The 20,549-nt window shown below is 51.3% G+C and overlaps 1 protein-coding gene across 4 annotated transcripts; it reads right to left on the bottom strand.

The window, feature by feature from the left end:
* Positions 1 to 1,623: 1,623 nt before the first annotated feature.
* PMVK (phosphomevalonate kinase) lies at positions 1,624 to 19,838 on the bottom strand. 4 transcript variants are annotated; one of them, XM_063626585.1, is made up of 5 exons: positions 19,765 to 19,838; positions 9,509 to 9,572; positions 5,858 to 6,010; positions 3,236 to 3,365; positions 1,624 to 2,150 (listed from the first exon to the last, which is right to left on the bottom strand). In XM_063626585.1, exons 1-5 carry the CDS (start codon positions 19,827 to 19,829, stop codon positions 2,014 to 2,016), a joined length of 549 nt encoding a protein of 182 aa, XP_063482655.1. In that variant the 5' UTR covers positions 19,830 to 19,838; the 3' UTR covers positions 1,624 to 2,013. The 4 variants fall into 4 exon arrangements, with proteins under 4 accessions (XP_063482655.1, XP_063482654.1, XP_063482656.1 ...); XM_063626584.1 differs by lacking the exon at positions 19,765 to 19,838 and adding an exon at positions 13,760 to 14,179; XM_063626586.1 differs by lacking the exon at positions 19,765 to 19,838 and adding an exon at positions 13,564 to 13,973.
* Positions 19,839 to 20,549: the final 711 nt, after the last annotated feature.

Consider the following 20,549-nt stretch of genomic DNA (forward strand, 5'->3'; position numbering starts at 1 on the left):
GCTCTGTCGCCCAGGCTGGAGTGCAGTGGCAAGATCTCTGCCTCCCGGGTTCAAGCAATTCTCCTGCCTCAGCCTCCTGAGTAGCTGGGATTACAGGCACCTGCTACCATGCCCAGCTAATTTTTGTATTTTTGGTAGAGACGGGGTTTTGCCATGTTGGCCAGGTTGGTCTTGAATTCCTGACCTCAAATGATCCACCCTCTTCTGCCTCCCAAAGTGCTGGGATTACAGGCATGAGCCACCCCGCCCCGGCCCCTAATCGACTTCTTTATACTCGTTAAGGTTTGTAACCCAAAAACTTTGCCTCCCACATTCATCAGAGTTGGCCCCAGTGACTTTTGGACATTTCCATGACTGGGATTGTTCACAATCATTTGCTCCCAGCTCCAGAGAGGGATTTCCAAGCAGCAATGGCAGTGCCCCTGGGACAAGGGGTCAGTGCTCACCCGGGCACGGCAGGCCTGGGTGTCACGGAAGCCCACCCTCCTTCCCAGAGAACTGAAGTTGTCTTTGGCACTGCCTTCAGGTTCCTGGGCACTTGGAGGGTGTCTATTTCTCACTGAGATCAAGAGCTCCTTAAGGAACAGTCCTGTGACCTGTTCATCTTTATGTCCCCAGTGCCTGGCACCCAGCAAGGATGATGGCAGCAGAGCAGAGATCTGGGCAGAAATGCACAAAATTCAGTTTGGGTCACACAGAAAGTGTAATTTCTTTGGCTGTCCCCTTATCTGTGAGAACAGAATTTGTGGGAGGATTACAAAGCCAGGGCCAGAGTTGGAGGGCTTAGGCTTGGCCTGGGGACAGCAAGGAGCCTTGGGACTTTGTACCACAACCATAGGAATGTGCAGAAGGGGCCTGGTCAGGAGTCAAGTGGCCTGGGTTCCACACAGCACTGACACTTACTAAGCCCTCTAACCCTGGAGAAGTTGTTTCACTTCTTTGAGTTCTTGGCATCTGCTAAATGCAGATGAAAATCCTATCCTCGCCCATTTCAGGGGGTAGCTGTGAAGAATCTAGAAGAAATTTGGAAATTATGAAAGGCTATATAAATTACAAGGGCAGGGCCGGGCATGGTGGCTCACATTTGTAATCCCAACACTTTAGGAGGCCAAGGTGGGAGCATTGCTTAAGTTCAGGAGTTCAAGACCAGCCTGGGCAACATAGCAAAACCTTGTCTCTACTAAAAATGAAAAAAATTAGCCATATAGTGGTGTGTGCCTGTAGACCCAGCTACTTGGCAGGCTGAGGCAGGATTGCTTGAGCCCAGGAGGTCAAGGCTGCAATGAGCTATGATCACGCCACTGCATGCCAGCCTGGGTGACAGAATAAGATGGTCTCAAAGAAAAAAAAAGCGGGGGGAGGGGGCACTTGCTGGTGGCACTTTCTATGGATCACAGCCTTTCATGGTGCTAACCCAGAGGGTAAGGGCCTCAACCCAATCCCACCTCCAACATAAACAGGCCGGTTGCCTGTGGGGTGCAGCATAGGTCAACCTCTGCAGGATACATTTTAGCCAGGTGGGAGGTGGAACAGGGACCCTCCAGCCACCATGACACCCTAAGGCCTTCTAAACCCCACCCAAGCCAGCTTGGCATCAAGGAAATGAGTAAGCAGCTCTGAGAGTGTGCTCCAAAGAGGTTTATTAGTATCGACACTGGGGAGCCCTGGGTTCTTGCCCAGAACAAGGGGCTGAGAACATCCAGTCAGGATGTAAGGCCGCCACAGGCTGAGGGGACTGGCACTGGGGATATGGCAGGGTTTCTCCTTCAAGCACAGCCAAGACACAGTCCTTTGCCCTTGGAGTCTCCTCCTGAAGAGCATGGCTGTCTTCCCCATGGAGAAAATGAGGTCTCCAGAGGTTTCCTGCCTTGCCCAATATCCACCAACCCCCTCAGAATCTAGACCCCCCTCTGTCTGTTCCTCACCTCGGCCAGGATCAGGGGACCCCCCATCTTGCAGAGTCAGCCCCACCCCCACCTCAGCAGGCCCCAGCTCACTCCTAGAACCTAGTGACTACAGTCTGGAGCGGATAAATTCTATCAGGTTCTCCAACTGCTCCTCCAGGCGCTGTTCAACTCCATGGTTCTCGATGACCCAGTCAAAGTCCCCGAAGTTGTCCAGGCCACATTCTGACTCAGCGTCGTCCACCCCTGTGAAGGAAGCATGGTGAAGTCAGGCCCCAGCCCTCCAGACAGACACCAGGCATCAAGGCCTGCTAGCCCCAACTGGAGTGGGCCCTCCTGGCCTCTCCTCTGCTACCCCAGAGCCAAGGGCTACCCACCCAGAAGGCACCTCCCTACCCCTGAAACACTGTGATGGCAGGTTCAGCAGCCCATAGCCACCTGGGGCCCCCAGCTGATCCCTCCTGACTTAATTCTTCACTTGTTAGCGCCTACAGAGGGTGAATCGGGTCATCCAAAACCACACCCAACCCAAAAGGGCACTGTGTTTTCATTTTCTGTCAAGCTGGTTGCATCCTTTTCTATCCCTAAATCTGTCTGATTCAATCCCCTCAGGAGGCAGCATGTGCTGGAGTCAGAAGCAGAGGGTCAGGAGGCCAGCTCCTCCTCTCACTCTTTGTGACCCTAGGAAAGAGACTTAACCTTTCGGGCCAGGGCCTCATCCAACCATGGGTAAGCTAATAACAGCATCTACCTGCTGAATCTGTTTTGATAGTAAAGTGAGACAGTGCATATAAAATGCTCAGCACAGGCCTGGACCATGTGAGTGCCCCAGAAATGAGCAGTATTAGTAGTGGTCATACCCATTGGATCTAAACTGCTCCAAGTCACAGTGATCTAGGGCAGGAAGGAAGCCTGAGCTGTGCTTCTGAAGTCCACAGAGCAGGTCCTGGGCTTGCACCACTGAAGCTCCCAGCAGAATTTCCTCTCCACTACTAACTTCTAACTCCACTACTGTTTAAACAGAAGTGAGCTTTGTCAGGTTTGCCCCTGACCACTGTCAGCCCCTACTGGGCTGGAAAGCAAAGGTGAAGAACCATGGGGGTGGGTCCCAGCCAGACCACCAAAGCAGCCCACTGGCCATGAGAAGATAGCCTAGGTTAAGCCAAGGGAACCTTGACCCCCAGGATTCCGTCCACCATGCTACTCCCTAATCAGGAGGCCTCAGATTCTCCTTTATCATCCCTCACTCACTTCCCCCAGGCCTACCCAGGAGACAAACCACAGGGTGGGTAGCCTGTGTCCTCCTGTGCCCTACACATGGAGTGGCTCACCTGGCGTGAACACCCAGCCCCGCTGCTGTCGGCTCTGCTCCAATGCTACAATGCGGACCGTCTGCGTCACGGCTCCATAGGCCTCCCGAAACCACTGGATGTCAGACACTCTCCGTGTGTCACTCACCAGCTGCAGGGAAGGGACAGACAGGTGACCAACAGGACAGGATAGAAGTGAGGGGAGGTGGGAGGACTACAAAACCCAGGGCAGTGTGGGGTGTGGCTTTACCCCCCATCATCGTGAGCATGTCAGCAGCTAGACTCACTATTCACGGATTCGTTCATTCATTGAACATACGCCACTGAGTGCTGACTCCATGTCAGGCAGTGCTGCTGACAAGTTCATTGATCCAATTAAGCAAGTATTATAGTAAGTACCTACTGTGTGCTGGACACTGTGCTAGGTGCTAAGGCTAGAGTGGTAAGCAAAACAGACCTGTGCCTGCCCTCTCAGAGCTTACAGTCTAGTGGGAGACACTGAACAAGTATTCAGTGATCAAATAACCGTGTGATTACAGTGTATGTCAACAAGTGTCTCAGCCTCAACACAGCTGAAACAACTCCTGATTTCCTCTCCAGTCCTGTTCCTCCCCACCTTCCCTGTCTTAGAAAATGATAATTCTATATTTGTCCACCTGCTCAGAACAAAATCCTTGGTATAGTCTCTCACACCCCACAGCCAACCCATGGGCAAATCCTGTTGGTTTTCTCTTCAAAATACATGCAAAATCGACCCCTTCTCTCCACTCTACCTTTGCTCCCTCCCCTCTGCGCCCCAACCACAGTCATTTTGTCTGTTAGAGAAAGGTCCTGGCCAGGCGTGGTGGCTCCAGCACTTTGGGAGGCCGAGGTGGGTGGTTCACTTGAGGTCAGGAGTTCGAATTTTGCCAAATGGTAAAACACCATCTCGACTAAAAATACAAAAAAATTAGTTGGGCATGATGGCATATGCCTGTAATCCCAGCTACTCGGGAGGCTGATGCACAAGAATCGCTTAAACCCACGAGGCAGAGGGTACAGTGAGCCGAGATCGTACCACCACTCTCCAGCCTGGGTGACAGAGTGAGACTCTGTCTCAAAAAAAAAAAAAGAAAGTCCTCCACCCGGCCCCTGTGCTTCTGCTCCCATCTTCCCCACAGCAGCTATGGCCAGCCTTCTCAATCTTAAATCAGATCATGTCTCTCCTCTGCTTAGAACCCCGTAGCGACTCCCCATCTCACTCAGAATAAAATCCCAGCTCTCCCAAAAGTCCTCCCTGGGAAGTCTAACCTGACCTCCCACCACTCACCCTCACCCACTCTGGCCACCTGGCTTGTCCTCAGACACACCAGGCACACTCACCACTCAAGCCTCTACACTTCCTCCTCCCTCTCTCTGGAAAGCTACTTCCCCAACTATCCATTCAGTTATCCCTTATTTCCTTCAGGTCTTGCTCAAACATCGTCATATCAGTGTGGCCTTCCCAGGCACCCTTAATAAAACAGCAACGCTTCCCTATCTCTCCTCATATCCTAGGCCTACTTTATTTTACTCCTTAGTATTTACCCCTGCCTGATATATTCTGTATTTATTCTGTGCCTATCTCCCCACCACCCTCAGCTGTAATGTAAGCTCCCTGAAGGAAGAGACTTCATTGCGTTTTTGCACCAATATATCCCCACAACATGCAACCATGCCTGGCAGAAGTAGATACTCGATATTCACTGCCAGAACGAATGAGGAAAAAAAGGGGTAGGGTGCTATAGGAGCACCTGCCAGGGAGCACCACTTAAGACCTCAATATTAGGGAAGGATTCCCTATGGAGGTGTCATGTCAACTGAGCTGAAGCTAACCAGGGAAAAAGAAAGAAAGGGCAGTCCAGACAGGTGGAAGGGCATGTGCAAAGGCCCTGATTCCAGAAGGAGTTTGACTGACTTGAGGACCAAGAAGGCCAGTGTCGCTGCAGCTCAAGGAGTAAGGAGGCTAAAAAAGTAGCAGAAACTGGATCACACAAGGCCCAGAAGTTCATGTGAAGGATTTTCATTTTGTTCATGAGAACAATGGGAAGCCACCAAAGTATTCTAAACAGAAGAGTGACGTCAGTTGGTTCATGTTTTTAAAAGGTCAGTCTGGGCCGCACGCAGTGGCTCACACCTGTAATCCCACTATTTTTGGAGGCCGAGGTGGGTGGATCACCTAAGGTCAGGAGTTCGAGACCAGCCTGGCCAACATGGTGAAAACCCATCTCTACTAAAAATACAAAAATTAGCCAGGCGTGGTGGTGGACACCTGCAGTCCCAGCTGCTTGGGAGGCTGAAGCAGAAGAATCCCTTAAACCCGGGAGGCGGAGGTTGCAGTGAGCCAAGATTGCGCCACTGCACTCCAGCCCGGGCAACAAGAGTGAGACTCCATCTCATAAATAAATAAATAAATAATAAAAGGTCAGTCTGGCTGCTATGTAATGAATAGACCACAGAGGGCAAGAGCCACAGCTAGAGACCAGTGTGGAGGCTACTGCAACTGTCCAGGCCAGAAATGGTGGGGGCTTGGGCCAGGATGCTGGCAGTGGAGACAGAGAGAGATGGACACAGTGAAGAGCTAGGGAAACAGGTGTTCTTCATGCTGCCGTGGAGCCCTCTTACCCAGATGGGCTGGGAGATGCCCTCCACAATCTTCCTGCAAAAGAAGCCTGGGTCAGCCTGGCGCTTCTCCTCTCCCCAGCGGATCATGTCCTTCCGAAAGGCCTCCTTGTAGGTGCTGGTGTCCAGGAGTCTCTGGAAGTTCAAGCCATGCTCCTGCCCAAAGGACATTATGTCTATGTCACCAGCCTTTCAACCTCAGTGGTCTCTCCTAAAACAGCGGAAGAGCCATCCCGCACCCTCACCTGCCTCCCCCAAGGCTGATGCAAGGATTAATGAGGTTTCAGCCAGGACAAAGGTCTGCAAGGGAAAGAGCCTCAGCAACTAAGAAATCCCAATCACTGGCTGGGCGCGGTGGCTCACGCCTGTAATCCCAGCACTTTGGGAGGCCGAGGCGGGAGGATCACAAGGTCAGGAGATCAAGACCATCCTAGCTAACACGGTGAAAACCCGTCTCTACTAAAAATTAGAAAAAATTAGCCGGGCGTGGTGGCGGGCGCCTGTAGTCCCAGCTACTCGGGAGGCTGAGGCAGGAGAATGGCGTGAACCTGGGAGGCGGAGGTTGCAGTGATCTGAGATCATGCCACTGCACACCAGCCTGGGCGACAGAGCAAGACTCCGTCTCAAAAAAAAAAAAAAAAAAAAAAAAAAAGAAATCCCGATCACTGGTAGATGGAAGAAAGGCCTGGGGATAATCCAGAAATTGTTTCAATTGGTCTTTGAAATGTGTGGCATGGTTTCTCTTTTGCAAGTTTTACCTTCCCAATTATTTCTGGCTTAAACTAATCGTGAAATTAGTTTGCATCCCCTGGGCAAAGGCTTAGCCTTCAACTAAAGTGGGAAATCTGAGGGGGAAGAAAAAATCCTGCACTCCATGTCCTCCCACTAGCATTGTTTGCCCCCATCCCAAATCCCACGGAGATTGTGTCTCCTTTCTCTCCCCCTTACCCCTTCCCATCCCCAAATTCCTGGCGCCTTTGCTGAAACAGCATCACTCCATCTGGCTCTGGGCACTTGCAAGGCCTCCCACACCCAGAGGACCCCCAAGGCAGGAGAGGCTACTCTGACCACCCTGGGGAACTCCTTTCTCCCCTTTCCAAGCAGAGGGGTCCATCCAAAGGGATCCAGGATAGGAGGGGTCTGAAAAGCATCACCTCATTCAGGTTCTGGCTCCTCTACGAACTCACTGCAGCAAGACCTTCTCCCTTCAGGCTCTCAATTTCTTGATCACCCACCTGCTCCCCTTGCTGCAAGAGGAGGTCAGCAGCCACCTCCTGCTCCTGAACCAGTTTCCCTCCAGGAGCATTGTGGTCTACTTGTTGGTTCTATTTCCCCTTGTGACTTAGGAAATCAATGCATGAACATTTCATTTTGGTTTTATTTTTTAATGGGAGTGGGGGATAGAGCGGTGCTGGACTTCCACAGAGCAAGGGCAGTCTGGCCTATCAGAGTCTTCCATGGAGCTTTTAAAAATGCAAACTGGCCAGGCGCGGTGGCTCGCACCTGTAATCCCAGCACTTTGGGAGGCCGAGGCGGGCAGATCACAAGGTCAGGAGTTCAAGACCAGCCTGACCAATATGGTGAAACCATGTCTCTACTAAAAATACAAAAAAATTACCCAGGCGTGGTCGCACATGGCTGTAATCCCAGCTACTCGGGAGGCTAAGGCAGTAGAACTGCTTGAACCCCGGGAGGTGGAGGTTGCAGAGGGGCAAGATCGCGCCACTGCACTCTAGCCTGGGCGACAGAGTGAGACTCCGTCTCAAATAAATAAATAAAATAAATAAATATATAAAAATGCAAACTCCTGCTCCTTCTTCTTCCCATCCCCCACCCAACCCCACCACCAGTCTGACTCAGTAGGACAGAAGCAAGACCTATCTGGGAACTTTGGAAGATCAGTTTTGAAAGTGCTCCTGCGAGGCCTTTGGAAGTGCCTAGGCCCCACTAGGGAAGGCTCAGTGCCTTCCCCTTCACCCCTTCCTTCCTCCCATCCCACCACCCCACCACCCCGCAGAGTCTCTCCCAGTCTATCTCCTGTATACAAAGAAATTCTGTATCCAGTTTCATTTGGGAAAGAATCCTGCTTAAAATTTTTTGAAAACCAGGCCAGGCAAAGTAGCTTGTGCCCAAATCCTAGCACTTTGGGAGGCCATAGTGGGAGGATCGTTTGAGCCCAGGAGTTGGAGACCAGCCTGGGCAACATAATGAGACTCCCATCTCTACAAAAAAAAATTTTAAACTTAGCCAGGCATAGTGGCATGCACCTGTATTCCTAGCTACTTGGGAAGCTGAAGTGGGAGGATCACTTGAGCCCAGAAGGTCAAGGCTGCAGTGAGCCATTATGTGCCACTGCACTCCAGCCTGCACTACAGAGCAAGACCTTGTCTTGAAAAGAAAAAAAAAATAAACCACTTAATTTAGTTATTCTTACAATTCCTCAGGCTGCCACCCTATGAATGGGTCTGTTCAGCTGGTGAGAGATGACCCAATGCTTCCCATGGAGGCAGAGATGGCATATAGAAAGGGGGACAATTCATTTTATGTGGTTCCAGAAACCACACTCAGGCCAATTGAGGGGCCAAAGCACACGTCCCAGAAGGGTGCACCTAGAGGCCAAGGGCAAAATGTGGGCGACAAGAGGGCTCTTCACCATGTGGGAGGCTGATCTTGCCTTCCAAGTTCCCTTTCTGAAGTCTAAGATTCTGAGAGTTCCTATTGACTTATTTTTTTTATTCTATTTTAACGATCCTATTTTTTTTAATCCATGTGGTTCAAAATTCAAAGATACACATTAATTTACACTGAAAAATCTCTCTCTCACCCTGTCCCCTCCCTGGGGGTAACCAATGATACAGTTTCTAACGTGTCTTTCCCACACAGTGCAGGAACACATCCCAGGCACCTGAAACAGTGCTGAACATGGGACAGGCACCCTGTCAATATTTGTTAAATAGCCAAATATATGAGCAGATATATTTAGAAGTCTTCTACAATTCTTGGTCACAAAGTGCCTCTTCAGTTTTAGACAAATGTAGCATTCTCTACACACTGTTCTACATCTTGGTATTGGCTTTTTTTTTTCACTTAATGATATATTTTGACAACTTTTGGGACTAAATTTCTTTTTTGTGTGTTGTTGTTTACTTTAAAAAAAATTTTTTTTAAAGAAACAGAGATGGGGTTTCACCATGTTGGTCAGGCTGGTTTCTAACTCCTGGACTCAAGCAATCCACCTGCCTCGGCCTCCCAAAGTGCTGGGACTACAGGCGTGTGCCACCGTGCTCGACCTGTACTAAATTTCCAGGAGCAAAGTTCCAGGGGCTGTGTCAGGCCAGCTGAGTGAGAGGGTGGTGTGAGGAGGCACAGGCAGGTCCTTACTAATCACACAGCATCAGAGCTGCCAACTCGAGTGTCGACAGCCTTTCCTGGGCACACATTCCTGAACTCACTCTGAAGGAAGGGAGGCTATTAGGAAAGAAATATAAGCTGAAAATGCCCCCGAAAGGTCCACTCACAGAAAACCAAGAGCTGGCCACCACCCTGCCAGCAGTGGTGACGGGGATCATGCCAGTGACTCAGGCAGCAGCCACAGCTCCAAAGTCCTAGAGCTGGCCCCGCCCGACACATCGGATGCCACAGAGCACCACCTACCTGAGCATACTGCTCCTTGAGTGGACCAGAGAGCCGGAGGACAGCACAGACATCAGCTCCAAGTCTGCAGGACAAGGAGATCAGAATCCAGTTAGCCTAGAATTTCCAGGAGCTTCCAGGTCCCAGAAAGGGAGTCAAGAGGCCTGTGTTGAAGTCCCATTTCTACTACTGGTATTATGTAACTTTGGTAGGTCTCAATGTCCCTGATCCGATTTCCTCATCGGAAAATGGTAATAACACTTTCTGTTCTGTCTCCCACACAGGATTATTACGAAACTCTAATGAATATAAAAGAGCCCTGAAACTAACAGATAAAACCTATAAAGTGCTAATTACAGTGTGAACAGGCGCAGCAGTATTCTGGCTGGATTAGGTTATTGCCCAGACCCTAAACTAATTCTCTCACAGCCAGAGGTATCTGTCTCCACTGACTTGGTCACCATAACATATATCATTTATTCATTCGCTGGTTGGGCATGGTGGCTCACACCTGTAATCCCAACACTTTGGGAGGCCAAGGCAGGAGAAGTGCTTGAGGCCAGAAGTTCAAGACCAGCCTGGGCAGCACAATAAGACCCAGAGATACCATCTCCACAAAAAAATTTAAAAATTAGCTGAGCATGGCAGCATGTGCCTGTACTCCCAGCTACTCCAGAGGCTGAGGTGGGAGCATTCCTGAGCCCAGGAGTTCCAGGCTACAGTGAGCCACGATTGTACCACTGTATGCCAGCCTGGGAGACAGAGTGAGACCCTGTCTCAAAAAAATAAAATAAGGAAAGCAAATTTAAAAAACTGAAACAAAAGCCAGGTGCAGTGGCTCACGCCTGTAATCCCAGGACTTTGGAAGGCTGAGGCAGGCAGATCAGCTGAGGTCAGGAGTTTGAGGCCAGCCTGACCAACATGGTGAAACCCTGTCTCTACTAAAAGTACAAAATTAGCCGGACATGATGGTGCAGGCCTGTAATCCCAGCTACTTGGGAGGCTGAGGCAGGAGAATCACTTGAACCCAGGAGGTGGAAGTTGCAGTGAACCGAGATCGCCCCATTGCACTCCAGCCTGGGCAACAAGAGCGAAAATCCACCTCAAAAATAAAAATAAAAATAAAAATAACTCATTATTTAATTTACTTAACCAACCTTTTTTTTTTTTTTTGAGACGGAGTCTTGCTCTGTCACCCAGGCTGGAGTGCAATGGCACGATCTCGGCTCACTGCAATCTCCGCCTCCCAGGTTTGAGCGATTCTCCTGCCTCGGCCTCCCAAATAGCTGGGATTACAGGCGCCCGCCACTACACCCAGCTAATTTTTGTATTTTTAGTAGAGACGGGGTTTTGCCACGTTGGCCAGGCTGGTCTCAAACTCCTGATCTCGTGATCCGCCCGCCTCAGCCTCGCAATGTGCTGGGATTACAGACGTGAGCCACTGCACACGGCCCTTCTTTTTTTCTCTTTTTTGAGACAGAGTCTCACTCTGTCGTCCAGGCTGGAGTGCAGTGGCGCCATCTCGTCTCACCACAACCTCTGCCTCCTGGCTTAACCAACCATTTATTGGGTACCATATTTGGATCTAGGTGATACAAATGTGAATGATAAATGCTTCCTGTCCTAGCCTGGAGATGCTCACAATACACTTAACGCACGGGAAGATAAGAGTTGTTTTTTGTTTTTGTTGTTTTTTTGAGACTGAGTCTCACTCTGTAGCCCAGGCTGGAATGCAGTGGTGCAATCTCAGGTCACTGCAACCTCCACCTCCTGGGTTTAAGCTATTCTCCTGCCTCAGCCTCCCAAGTAACTGGGACTACAGGCCCGTGCCACCACATCCAGCTAATTTTTGTATTTTTAGTAGAGAAGGGTTTTACCGTGTTGGTCAGGCTGGTCTTGAACTCCTGAGCTCAAGTGATCCACCCTTCTCGGCCTCCCAAAGTGTTATGATTACAGGCGTGAGCCACTGCGCCCAGCAATAAGTGTTCTTTGTTTCGGTTTGGTTTGGTTTTTTAAGAGTCAGGGTCTTGCTGTCACCCAGGCTAGAGTGCAGTGGGTATGATCACAGCTCACTACAATCTTGAACTCCTGGGCTCAGGCAATCCTCCCACCTCAGCCTCCTGAGTATCTGGGATTACTGGCACGCAGCACAACACCCAGTTAATTTTTTTTTATCTTTTGTAGAGAGGGGGTCTCACTATGTTGCCCTGGCTGTATGTGTTCTTATTTTCATGTTTCAGATGAGGAAGCTGAGGTTGTGAAAGGAGGATTGACTCCCCCAAAGCAACACTCCAAGTAGTGAAGCCAAGATTGGTAAAATAAATATAGCCAACATTTAGTTCCTGCACCTCTGCTAGGTGCCAATAATTATTCTAAGCCCTTCACACACATTATCTCATTTAATCCCCACAACCACCCTATTATCATCCCCATTTTACAGATGACAAAAGTGAGACGCAGGCCAGGTGCGGTGGTGGTTCACGTCTGTAATCCCAGCACTCTGGGAAGCTGAGGCGGGCAGATCACCTGAGGTCAGGAGTTCCAGACCAGCCTGGCCAACATGGTGAATCCTGTCTCTACTAAAAATACAAAAGTTAGCTGGGCATGGTGGCACACACCTGTAATCCCAGCTACTCGGGAGGCTGAGACAGGAGAATCGCTTGAACCCAGGAGACAGAGGTTGCAGTGAGCCGCAACCTGGGTGCGCTCTAGCCTGGGTGACAGAGCAAGACTCCGTCTCAAAAAAAAAAAAAAAAAAAACTGAGGCACAGAGTGAATGAGAGATGTGTACAAGATCACACACTAATCAACAGTGAGCCAGGGCTTGCATCCCAGCAGTCTAATTCCAGAGCCTGTGCTTCGGACCACTATTTGACATCAGGGTTTGGAGGTGAGGAGAAATGCAACTTAGGAAAAGGTGGTGAGATACTTAGTGATGAAAAATTCAGGTGGTGACCTCTGCTCTGGGCTCTCCCACACCTTCATAGAACCCCTGTGGTACCCAAAAGCAGCTTCCTGGTACCCCCACCACACTGGCCTTCAAGAGGAGAGGCGCCCCACTCCACTTTCTCCCCATCCTCTGCTCTCCTAGCCCAGGTCTCAGCAAAATGCTCCTGCACAGAAGATCTTGCTTTGACAGAAAACACTGTGCAAAAGGTATTATTATTTGGGGAGGCAGCCAGATAAAACAGAAAGAAACCAGTCCTTGGCGCAAGATAAAGCTGAATTTGTTTGGGTTTTTTTTCTTTTTGTTTCAATTATATATTAATTGCTGAGATGCCCATCATGAACCACAAAGCTGAATTTGAATCCTGGATTTTCCACTTACTTTGTGACCAGCAAGAGTTTTTTGTTGTTGTTAACTTCGCACTTTATTTTATTTTACTTCGAGACAGGGTCTCAGGCTCTGCTGCACGGACAGGAGGACAGTAGCACGATTACAACTCACTGCAGCCCCCAGGCTCAAGCGATCCTCCCACCTCAGCCTCCTGAGTAGCTGGGACTAGAGGTGCTCGCCATCGCACTAGGCTAACTTTTCCATTTTTTTGTAGAGACTAGGGTCCTACTGTGTTGCCCAGGCTGGTCTCCAACTGCTGGGCTCTCAAGCGATCCTTGCACCTCTGTCTCCCAAAGTGCTGGGGTAACAGACATGACCACCACACCCGGCCTGTTTAACTTTTTAAGAGCCTCAGTTTCTTCACCTGTGAAATGGAGATGCTAATAATGGCACACAGTACCTAACAAAAAGGCGAAGAGGGTTTTTTGTTTTGTTTTGTTTTTTTAAGACAGGGTCTCGCTCTGTCGCCCAGGCTGGAGTGCAGCGACCAATCTCGCCTCACGGCAACCTCCGCCTCCCGGGCTCAAGCGATTCTTCTGCCTCAGGCTCCTGAATAGCTGGGACCACAGGCACGCGTCACCACGCCCAGCTACTTTTTGGATTTTTCGTAGAGGCGGGGTCTCGCCATGTTGCCCAGGCTGGTATCCAACTCCTGGTATATAGAAAGTGCCTTGGTAGGAACCATTATTAATGCTTCTCAGAGAGACCTGCAGCTGAAGGTCTTTGGAGAGGTGGTCACCTGGTTCTTTGAGGCTCGCCTGTGTAGATTGCTGTTTTATGTAATGGTGGCATTCCACCTTCCCCAGCCTAGTGCTCCTCCTGCCCTGCAAACGGACGACCCCTACTCCAAAGCTTACTCCGTGACACCCAAAAGCACTCCTCGTGTCACGTGATGCGTAGAGCTCCCCCGTCCACCTTTCCCGCCTCACGGACACCTGCTCTGCAGCGCCTCGGTCACGAAGTCCTTCCCGGATTTCCTCTTGCCGCTGAACAGCAGCACAAGCCGCGGGGAGCCTCCCAGCGGGGCCATGGGGCCGCCACGCCTCGCGATGCCTGAAGCTGACACTTCTCCCTACCCCTAAAATCGGGACGCCGCCCGGAATGGACGCGGCCACTAAGCGGAGCGGCAACAAGGGGCAATCCCTCCCCTCCTCGCCATAGCTGCGAACAGGGCTGACCGCCTGCGACCGTGCGCTCAACTCATGTCCAAACAGATACGGGGAGAAAAGGGTGAGACACGCGGAGAGAAAGGCGGTTCCTTCACCGGGAAGCCTCCCCTCGTGAAGCTCCCCCACCCGAACTCACTTAGAACAGTCCAGCCCCGCCCAGAACCTTCGCTCACAGCCCGGCCTGCTGAACCGACACCCGGGGAGGAACCGGACGCGACTACCTTCCTCCGAGGGGGGTGGCGTCTGAAATTTCCCGAGGTGAACCCCATGTTCCCTTCCGCGCAGCCCTAAAACCTTAGGAAAAAAAATCTCTGGAGCGCGATCACGTTGGAGACGTTTTGGAAACTGCCTTTTTGCCTGTGCGTTATAGTGCATGTGCCACAGCAAATCTGCGCGCGCCCCAGAGTGGGAATGGGTCTTCCTGGGGGTGTAAGGCAGCCCTGACGCGAGCGGCGTGTCTGGGCACGTCATGTCGGGGGAGGAGCGGAATCGCGCACACGATGTTTTATTGTCAGGCAGATTTTATAACCCGAGACGTCACTAAGATGTGGCCCTTTAAGCCCGGCGAGAAACCTTTGATTGCTTTTCTAGCCGCAGCCTCCGGCCCAAAGGTTTTCGGAAGCAAGAGCACTTGAAACGGCGTAGGTGACATCAATAGTAAGGGAGCGTTGAATCCCTAGATGAGATTGCCTGGTTTCATCCGAAGTCTGGCTCCCAGCCAGGAGTTTGAGAGGCAGGATAAGAATAATCTGTCCTTTCCCTGAATCCCCGGTTCTGCCTCTTCCCGCAGTAGCTGACGGGTAGCCCCAGCTGAGTACGTGGAGTTGTTTTTGGCTATGACTTGCCGTCCTGCATTTTTCTGAGCATGTCAGAACAGAGCCTGCAACTCATTACTGCCTCCACTAGAGAAAAAGTGTAGTGTGGAGACTTAAGGAGAAACCATTAATTTCCTGAATGTTGAAAAGAGGCACAGGAGAGTGGTCAGATGCAAAAAGAACAGACTTAAGGAGGTGGGGTTTTTTTGTTTTTTTGTTTTCAGCAACCCAGAAAACACTGCACTCATCAACGCCCTAGAAGGCAGCACAGAGTGGATTTTCAGTCCCAGCTTGGACGCTTAGCAAGTCACTCTGAGTTTACCACTGATAACGCCCACTTCCCAGGGTTATAATAAGAAAGGAATGAAGAAAATATATGACAAGGTACGATAAAATACTTTGTAAGTTCTCAAGTATCATCCAGATGTAAGGGGTTATTATTTATTGTTAGCACTTTGTCATTCAACACAGAATCAGATTTTCCAGCTCATCTTCAATAAACATGTACTTGGGCCTCCACGGAAAGTGCAAATCTCCTGCTTTACCTGAGTCACATGGAAGGAGTCAGAACTTACTCCCGGAGTCTCTTTCCTCACCTGACCCAATGCACGCCCCTTACCTCCCTCTCCGACTCTGAGATCCAGCTCCCTGAATACCTAGTGAGCGATCAGAAAACTTCCCCCAGGCCAGGCACAGTGGCTCACGCCTGTAATCCCTGCACTTTGGGAGGCCGAGGCAGATCACCTGAGGGCAGGAGTTCGAGACCAGCCTGGCCAGCATGGTGAAACCCCATCTCTACTAAAAATACAAAAATTAGCTGGATAGCTGGACGTGGTGGCGGGCGCCTGCAATCCAGCTACTCAGGAGGCTGAGGCATGAGAATCACTTGACCCTGGGAGGCAGAGTTTGCAGTGAGCCAAGACTGTACTACTGCGCTCCAGCCTGGACAACAGAGAAAGACTCCGTCTCAAAAAATAAAATTAAAAAAACTTCCCCCATACTAGGCTACCTAGCATGCCTCAACTGAACTCCACTGTCCCTTACTGGTGTCTCAAGTGGAGGCTTTAGTCTCCCAGCCCTCATCCCTCAGCATCCGCTTTGAGTCTGTGGCCTCCCTCCCCATTTTAATTTCCACACCGTTACTCATCCTGCCTCTTGGAAAACTATGGTTCCTCTAAGGCTCATGCCACCTGCCTGTGCTACCCTCCTGCTTTCCTCAGTACTGGCAGCCAGCAATCCTGGTGGTTCATTTTCTTTTTGTTGTTGTTGTTTCTTTATGTAGACGGGGTCTTGCTATGTTGGCCAGGCTAGTCTGGAATTCCTGGGCTCAAGCAGTCCTCTGGCCTCAGCCTCCAAAAGTGCTGGGATTACAGGTATAAGCCACTGTACCCAGCCTCATTCTCATTTTCTGAGACTCAGCCACCGGCTCCCAGTCTCCTTTTCTACACAGTTGCTGTCATCATCCTCGGTGACACCACGGTCATGGCCAGCCCATCCAGCACCCCGCTGCTCAATCCCTTGGCCCTGGCTGTTCAAAGCCCTTTTCCCCCTCTCCTCCTCAGAGGCCAGCTCCTATGGACACACCCTGTCTGGGCTTTGTTATCACCAGAAGCTGCTCAACCTGCAAACTCACATGCTCATCCACCCAACCCTCCAAGGTCACTTGCTCAAATACTCCCCAAAGTAGTACTTCCCTCCCAAGTCCACTAGCTGGTGGAACTGGTTATATTATATAACATGCTCTGCCTGCCTTCCACAACCCAGGGAAAAAAAGTTAAATGTGGCCAGGCGCGGTGGCTCACGCCTGTAATCCCAGCACTTTGGGAGGCCGAGGCGGGCGGATCACAAGGTCAGGAGATCGAGACCATCCTGGCTGACACAGTGAAACCCCATTTCTACTAAAAATACAAAAAAAAGAAAAAAAAATAGCCGAGCGTGGTGGCGGGCGCCTGTAGTCCCAGCTACACTCGGGAAGCTGAGGCAGGAGAATGGCGTGAACCCAGGAGGTGGAGCTTGCAGTGAGCGGAGATCAGAGATCACACCACTGCACTCCAGCCTGAGCGACAGAGCGAGACTCCATCTCAAAAAAAAAAAAAAAAAAAAAAAAGAAAAGAAAAGAAAAGTTAATGATCCACCTAGATGACAGCCACGGCTTGTTTCTTTTCTTTTCTTTTTTTGAGACGGGGTCTCACTCTGTGCCCAGGCTGGAAGTGCAGTGGTGGCTCATAAGCTCACTGCAGCCTTGATGTCCTGGGCTCAAGCAATCCTTCCACCTCGGCCTGCTGAGTAGCTGGCGTGTGCCACCATGCTCAGTGAAACTTTTTTTTTTTAATTTTTAGTAGAGATAAGGTCTTGCTATGTTTCCCAGGCTGGTCTCGAACTCCTGGCCTCAAGCCAACCTCCCATCTCAGCCTCCCAAAGTGCTGGAATTACAGGCATGAGCCACAATGCCCAGCCAGCCTGTTCCTTTGCTGGCCTCATGCCACTATTTCTGGACTAGTCCTGTCATTCCAGATGAGCAAGCATTGATGGCCAGCCTGTTAGACCCATGGGCGATGGACCTTCCAAAGGGAGCTATCTAGCACTTTCCTCTCCACAGCATGTGGCTTCAGGTGTCTGCCTATCCTGCTGTAGCCAGATGACCTGTCCCTCTGATTTTGAACAGGGTCTCAGTGATGACCTCAGTGGATGTCCCTCCCCTCTGCTGAATGCCTCCTCTGGGGCTGAGCGAAGGTAAGTGCCCCATGCTGGTGAGAACTCCTGCAAAGGGGCCCTGCTCTGGAGAGGAAGTGGAGGGTGGGGGGAATGGTGAGGATTAGTGGCACCCCTCCCATTTCCTACAGTAGCCTTCCCCTCAGGCCTGCAGGCTGCCTGTGGCAGAATTTGCCCCCTCTGTGAACCATCTAGCTATAGGCTATAACACCCCCACCTCAGGCCTCACCTTTGCCTAGCCTGAAATCCCTACCCCCATTCTCCCATCTCTGAAATCCTATTATCGTTCAAGATCCAACTCAAAGGCCACCCCCTTCTTCCTCTTCACCCAGTTGGCAGACTGCTCCTGGCACCATTCAGAGAGTACTATTAAAATTCTGCTTTGTATGCAGCTAATCCAATTAGCCTCGGGGCAAGGATTGGGGGCCCCACAGCATCTAGCACAGTATTGAGACCTGAATGCTAGTTAGCATCTTTTCCCGCCAGCTCCTGCCACGTCGGGGAACCAACACCCTTTCCTCCCATATCAGTAGCTCCCAGTGGCTCCCAGTTTCCCCCTTAGAGGTTAAGTACAATAAAAATAACTGCTGTGTTACCAGTGCCCTTTAGCTTTCAAAGCCTTTTCATGTATCTTACATTGACTCATTTCACCCTAGGGACAGCCTCTGAGAGCAGAATCTGTGGTCTCCGCTTCAATGATGAGAAAGCTGAGCCCTAAGCAAGGAGAGCCCTCTTGCCCAAGGCCTACAGGTGGGCAGCGGTGGAGACCGCCACTCTGGGTTTTCCGACCTCAAATCTCGCTCAGGCCAAAGCTCTGGTTAGAAAAGATCTGGCCTGGGCCCCCACCTGGCCTAGGAACAGGTGAGCCAGGAACAGGCCCAGCCAGAAGAACAGGTGAGCAGGGAAGGGGTTCACTGTTGTTCTCCATTTGGGAGCGGGCAGTCACCTATCCTGGGTGCCAAAGGTTACCAAAGACATGGGTGGCCACCTTAAGGGAGGCCTGGGAGAGGTGGGACAGCGAACTCAGATAAGTGCTTAACAAGGGGCTTCTGTGGCTCAGGCAGCTGAGTTGGGGAGGGGAAGAACCTGTTGTCTGATTTAGGCAACAGCCCTCCACACCCCTACCCTGCAACCTGCAGTGTCCCTACCAGACCCCTGCTGTGAGCATGTGAAGGGGCCAGGAACATCCGTGGCCCAGAACAAGGCAGGATGAGGAGACGTTCCTGTGTCAGGGTAACTCTGAGAGGTTCCCATGGCAACAGCCAGCCAGTCCAGAGTGTGTCCTTGGGCCCAGCCGGACGAGGCTGGGAGCCACTCTCAAAAGGAACATGTGCCTCTGACCTTCCAGAAGCCAATAGGGGTGGTCAGGCTGGGAAGTGACGTGACCCACTACCACCTATGACCCACCCACCCCATCTGTCTCCACCACCTGTCGCCCCAGGATGGGTGTGAATGCCAGGCAATGGGGAAAGGCTGGGGCCTAGGGGACCTGGGGAGGCAGCAGGAGACGGGGGAGATTCCTGGAGGAGTCACAGAGCCAGACAGGGCATGGGTGGCAGAGGCTGGGCTGAGGGCACTGGGGAAAGGGCGGCTGAAGGAGCCTGGGAAGCAGGTGAGGCTGAAGAATGAGAGATAAGGACGGGAGGGGGCAATGCAGACTGGGGACTACCAGGAAATGAGTTTTTGGGACTGGCCAAAGGAAATAGAATTTTTCCATTTGAGGGTAGAAGGCCCAAGAAGGCCACCCCCAACTCTAGTGATGCCTCCCAAGGACCCCTGAGCTGAGCTCTCAGGGAAGCAGGCCCTACTTGGGCAAGCTGGGGGAGCTCCCAGAGGAAAAGGCAGAAAGCCAAGTGCTAAAAATGCCAAGTGCTGAAACTGGAAGAGCCCAGCCCAAACCCTGGGAGGCCAAACAGACACGTGGTGGAATCCAGTGAGTCTACCCACAGGCTCCCCCAAGCCCTGCCCAGGCCAGAGCTATCCCCAAGCCCTGTGGGAAGGAGGGAATGCTGTCCCTTGGCTCTAGCCTCCCTGGACTCATCTCTACACGCTGGGCCTATGGTCAGGAGATCATCCAAAGACCTGGACCCTGGGATCCTCCCCACTACCAGTGCTGCATGGCTGTGTTAGAGAGAGGGGCCTCGTGGCCTGTGATGAGTACGAGGATCACCTCCCAGGGGCATCCCAGAGAGAGGGCGATCAGAGCAGCCAATGTCACTGGCATCCCGGCCCTCCCCAACATACCCCTTGGGTTCGTGGCTCTCTTTTTCTTCCTGATTCAGCAGCTTCAGAAACCTCCAGCTCAGCATATCTACTTCCTGAGTGGGTAAGGAAGAGGAGGGGGCTTAGGGGAACCTGGCAGCCTCCCTGAGTGTTCGTTATGCAAACGAAGGAAATGAGCCCTAAAAATGAAACCCCAAGGGGCCAGAGTGAGAGTCACCACCCTCTGGGAACCCAGGTAGGCCAGTTTGTATCCCCTTTCCCAGGCCCAGCCACCTGACCCAGGACACTGAATCCTACCTACCTTCTAGCCTGAATCTCTCTCTCAGCAACCCAACTTTACCAGTCAGCTGTTCAGGCAGCAAGAATTTTGAGCACCTACAGAAGGTGAACAATGTGAACAGGGTAAAACTAGGCTTCTTCAAGGAGCAGTGGTTCACAGGCCTGGGTACCAAATCCTAAAGCCTCCCCAGCCCATATCACTGACCTTCTGCCTGAAAGGAAGTTCTTCCTTAGATCTAACTGCAGTTCCTCCTGCTGTAGAAAGGTTCCACTGGACTATAGGCTTCTCTTTTTGTTTTGTTGTTGTTGTTGTTGTTGTTATTTTGTTTTGTTTTGAGCCAGAGTCTTGCTCTGTCGCCCAGGCTGGAGTGCAGTGGCATGATCCCAGCTCACTGCAACCTCCGCCTCCCAGGTTCAAGTGATGCTCCTGCCTCAGCCTCCCGAGTAGCTGAGACTACAGGCGCCCACCACCACACCTGGCTAATTTTTTGTATTTTAGTAGAGACGGGGTTTCACCGTGTTGCCCA

Source organism: Symphalangus syndactylus, chromosome 12 (assembly GCF_028878055.3).
Source record: "Symphalangus syndactylus isolate Jambi chromosome 12, NHGRI_mSymSyn1-v2.1_pri, whole genome shotgun sequence".
NCBI classification, from domain to species: domain Eukaryota; kingdom Metazoa; phylum Chordata; class Mammalia; order Primates; family Hylobatidae; genus Symphalangus; species Symphalangus syndactylus.

Excerpts from the sequence above, each read along its gene's own strand:
- PMVK (XM_063626584.1), bottom strand. The coding sequence starts at position 13,854 with ATGGCCCCGCTGGGAGGCTCCCCGCGGCTTGTGCTGCTGTTCAGCGGC. Across the intron at positions 6,011-9,508 it reads TCAAGGAGCAGTATGCTCAG|GAGCATGGCTTGAACTTCCA; the intron begins GTAGGTGGTGCT and ends TCCTTTGGGCAG. Across the intron at positions 3,366-5,857 it reads GCATCTCCCAGCCCATCTGG|CTGGTGAGTGACACACGGAG; the intron begins GTAAGAGGGCTC and ends CCTTCCCTGCAG.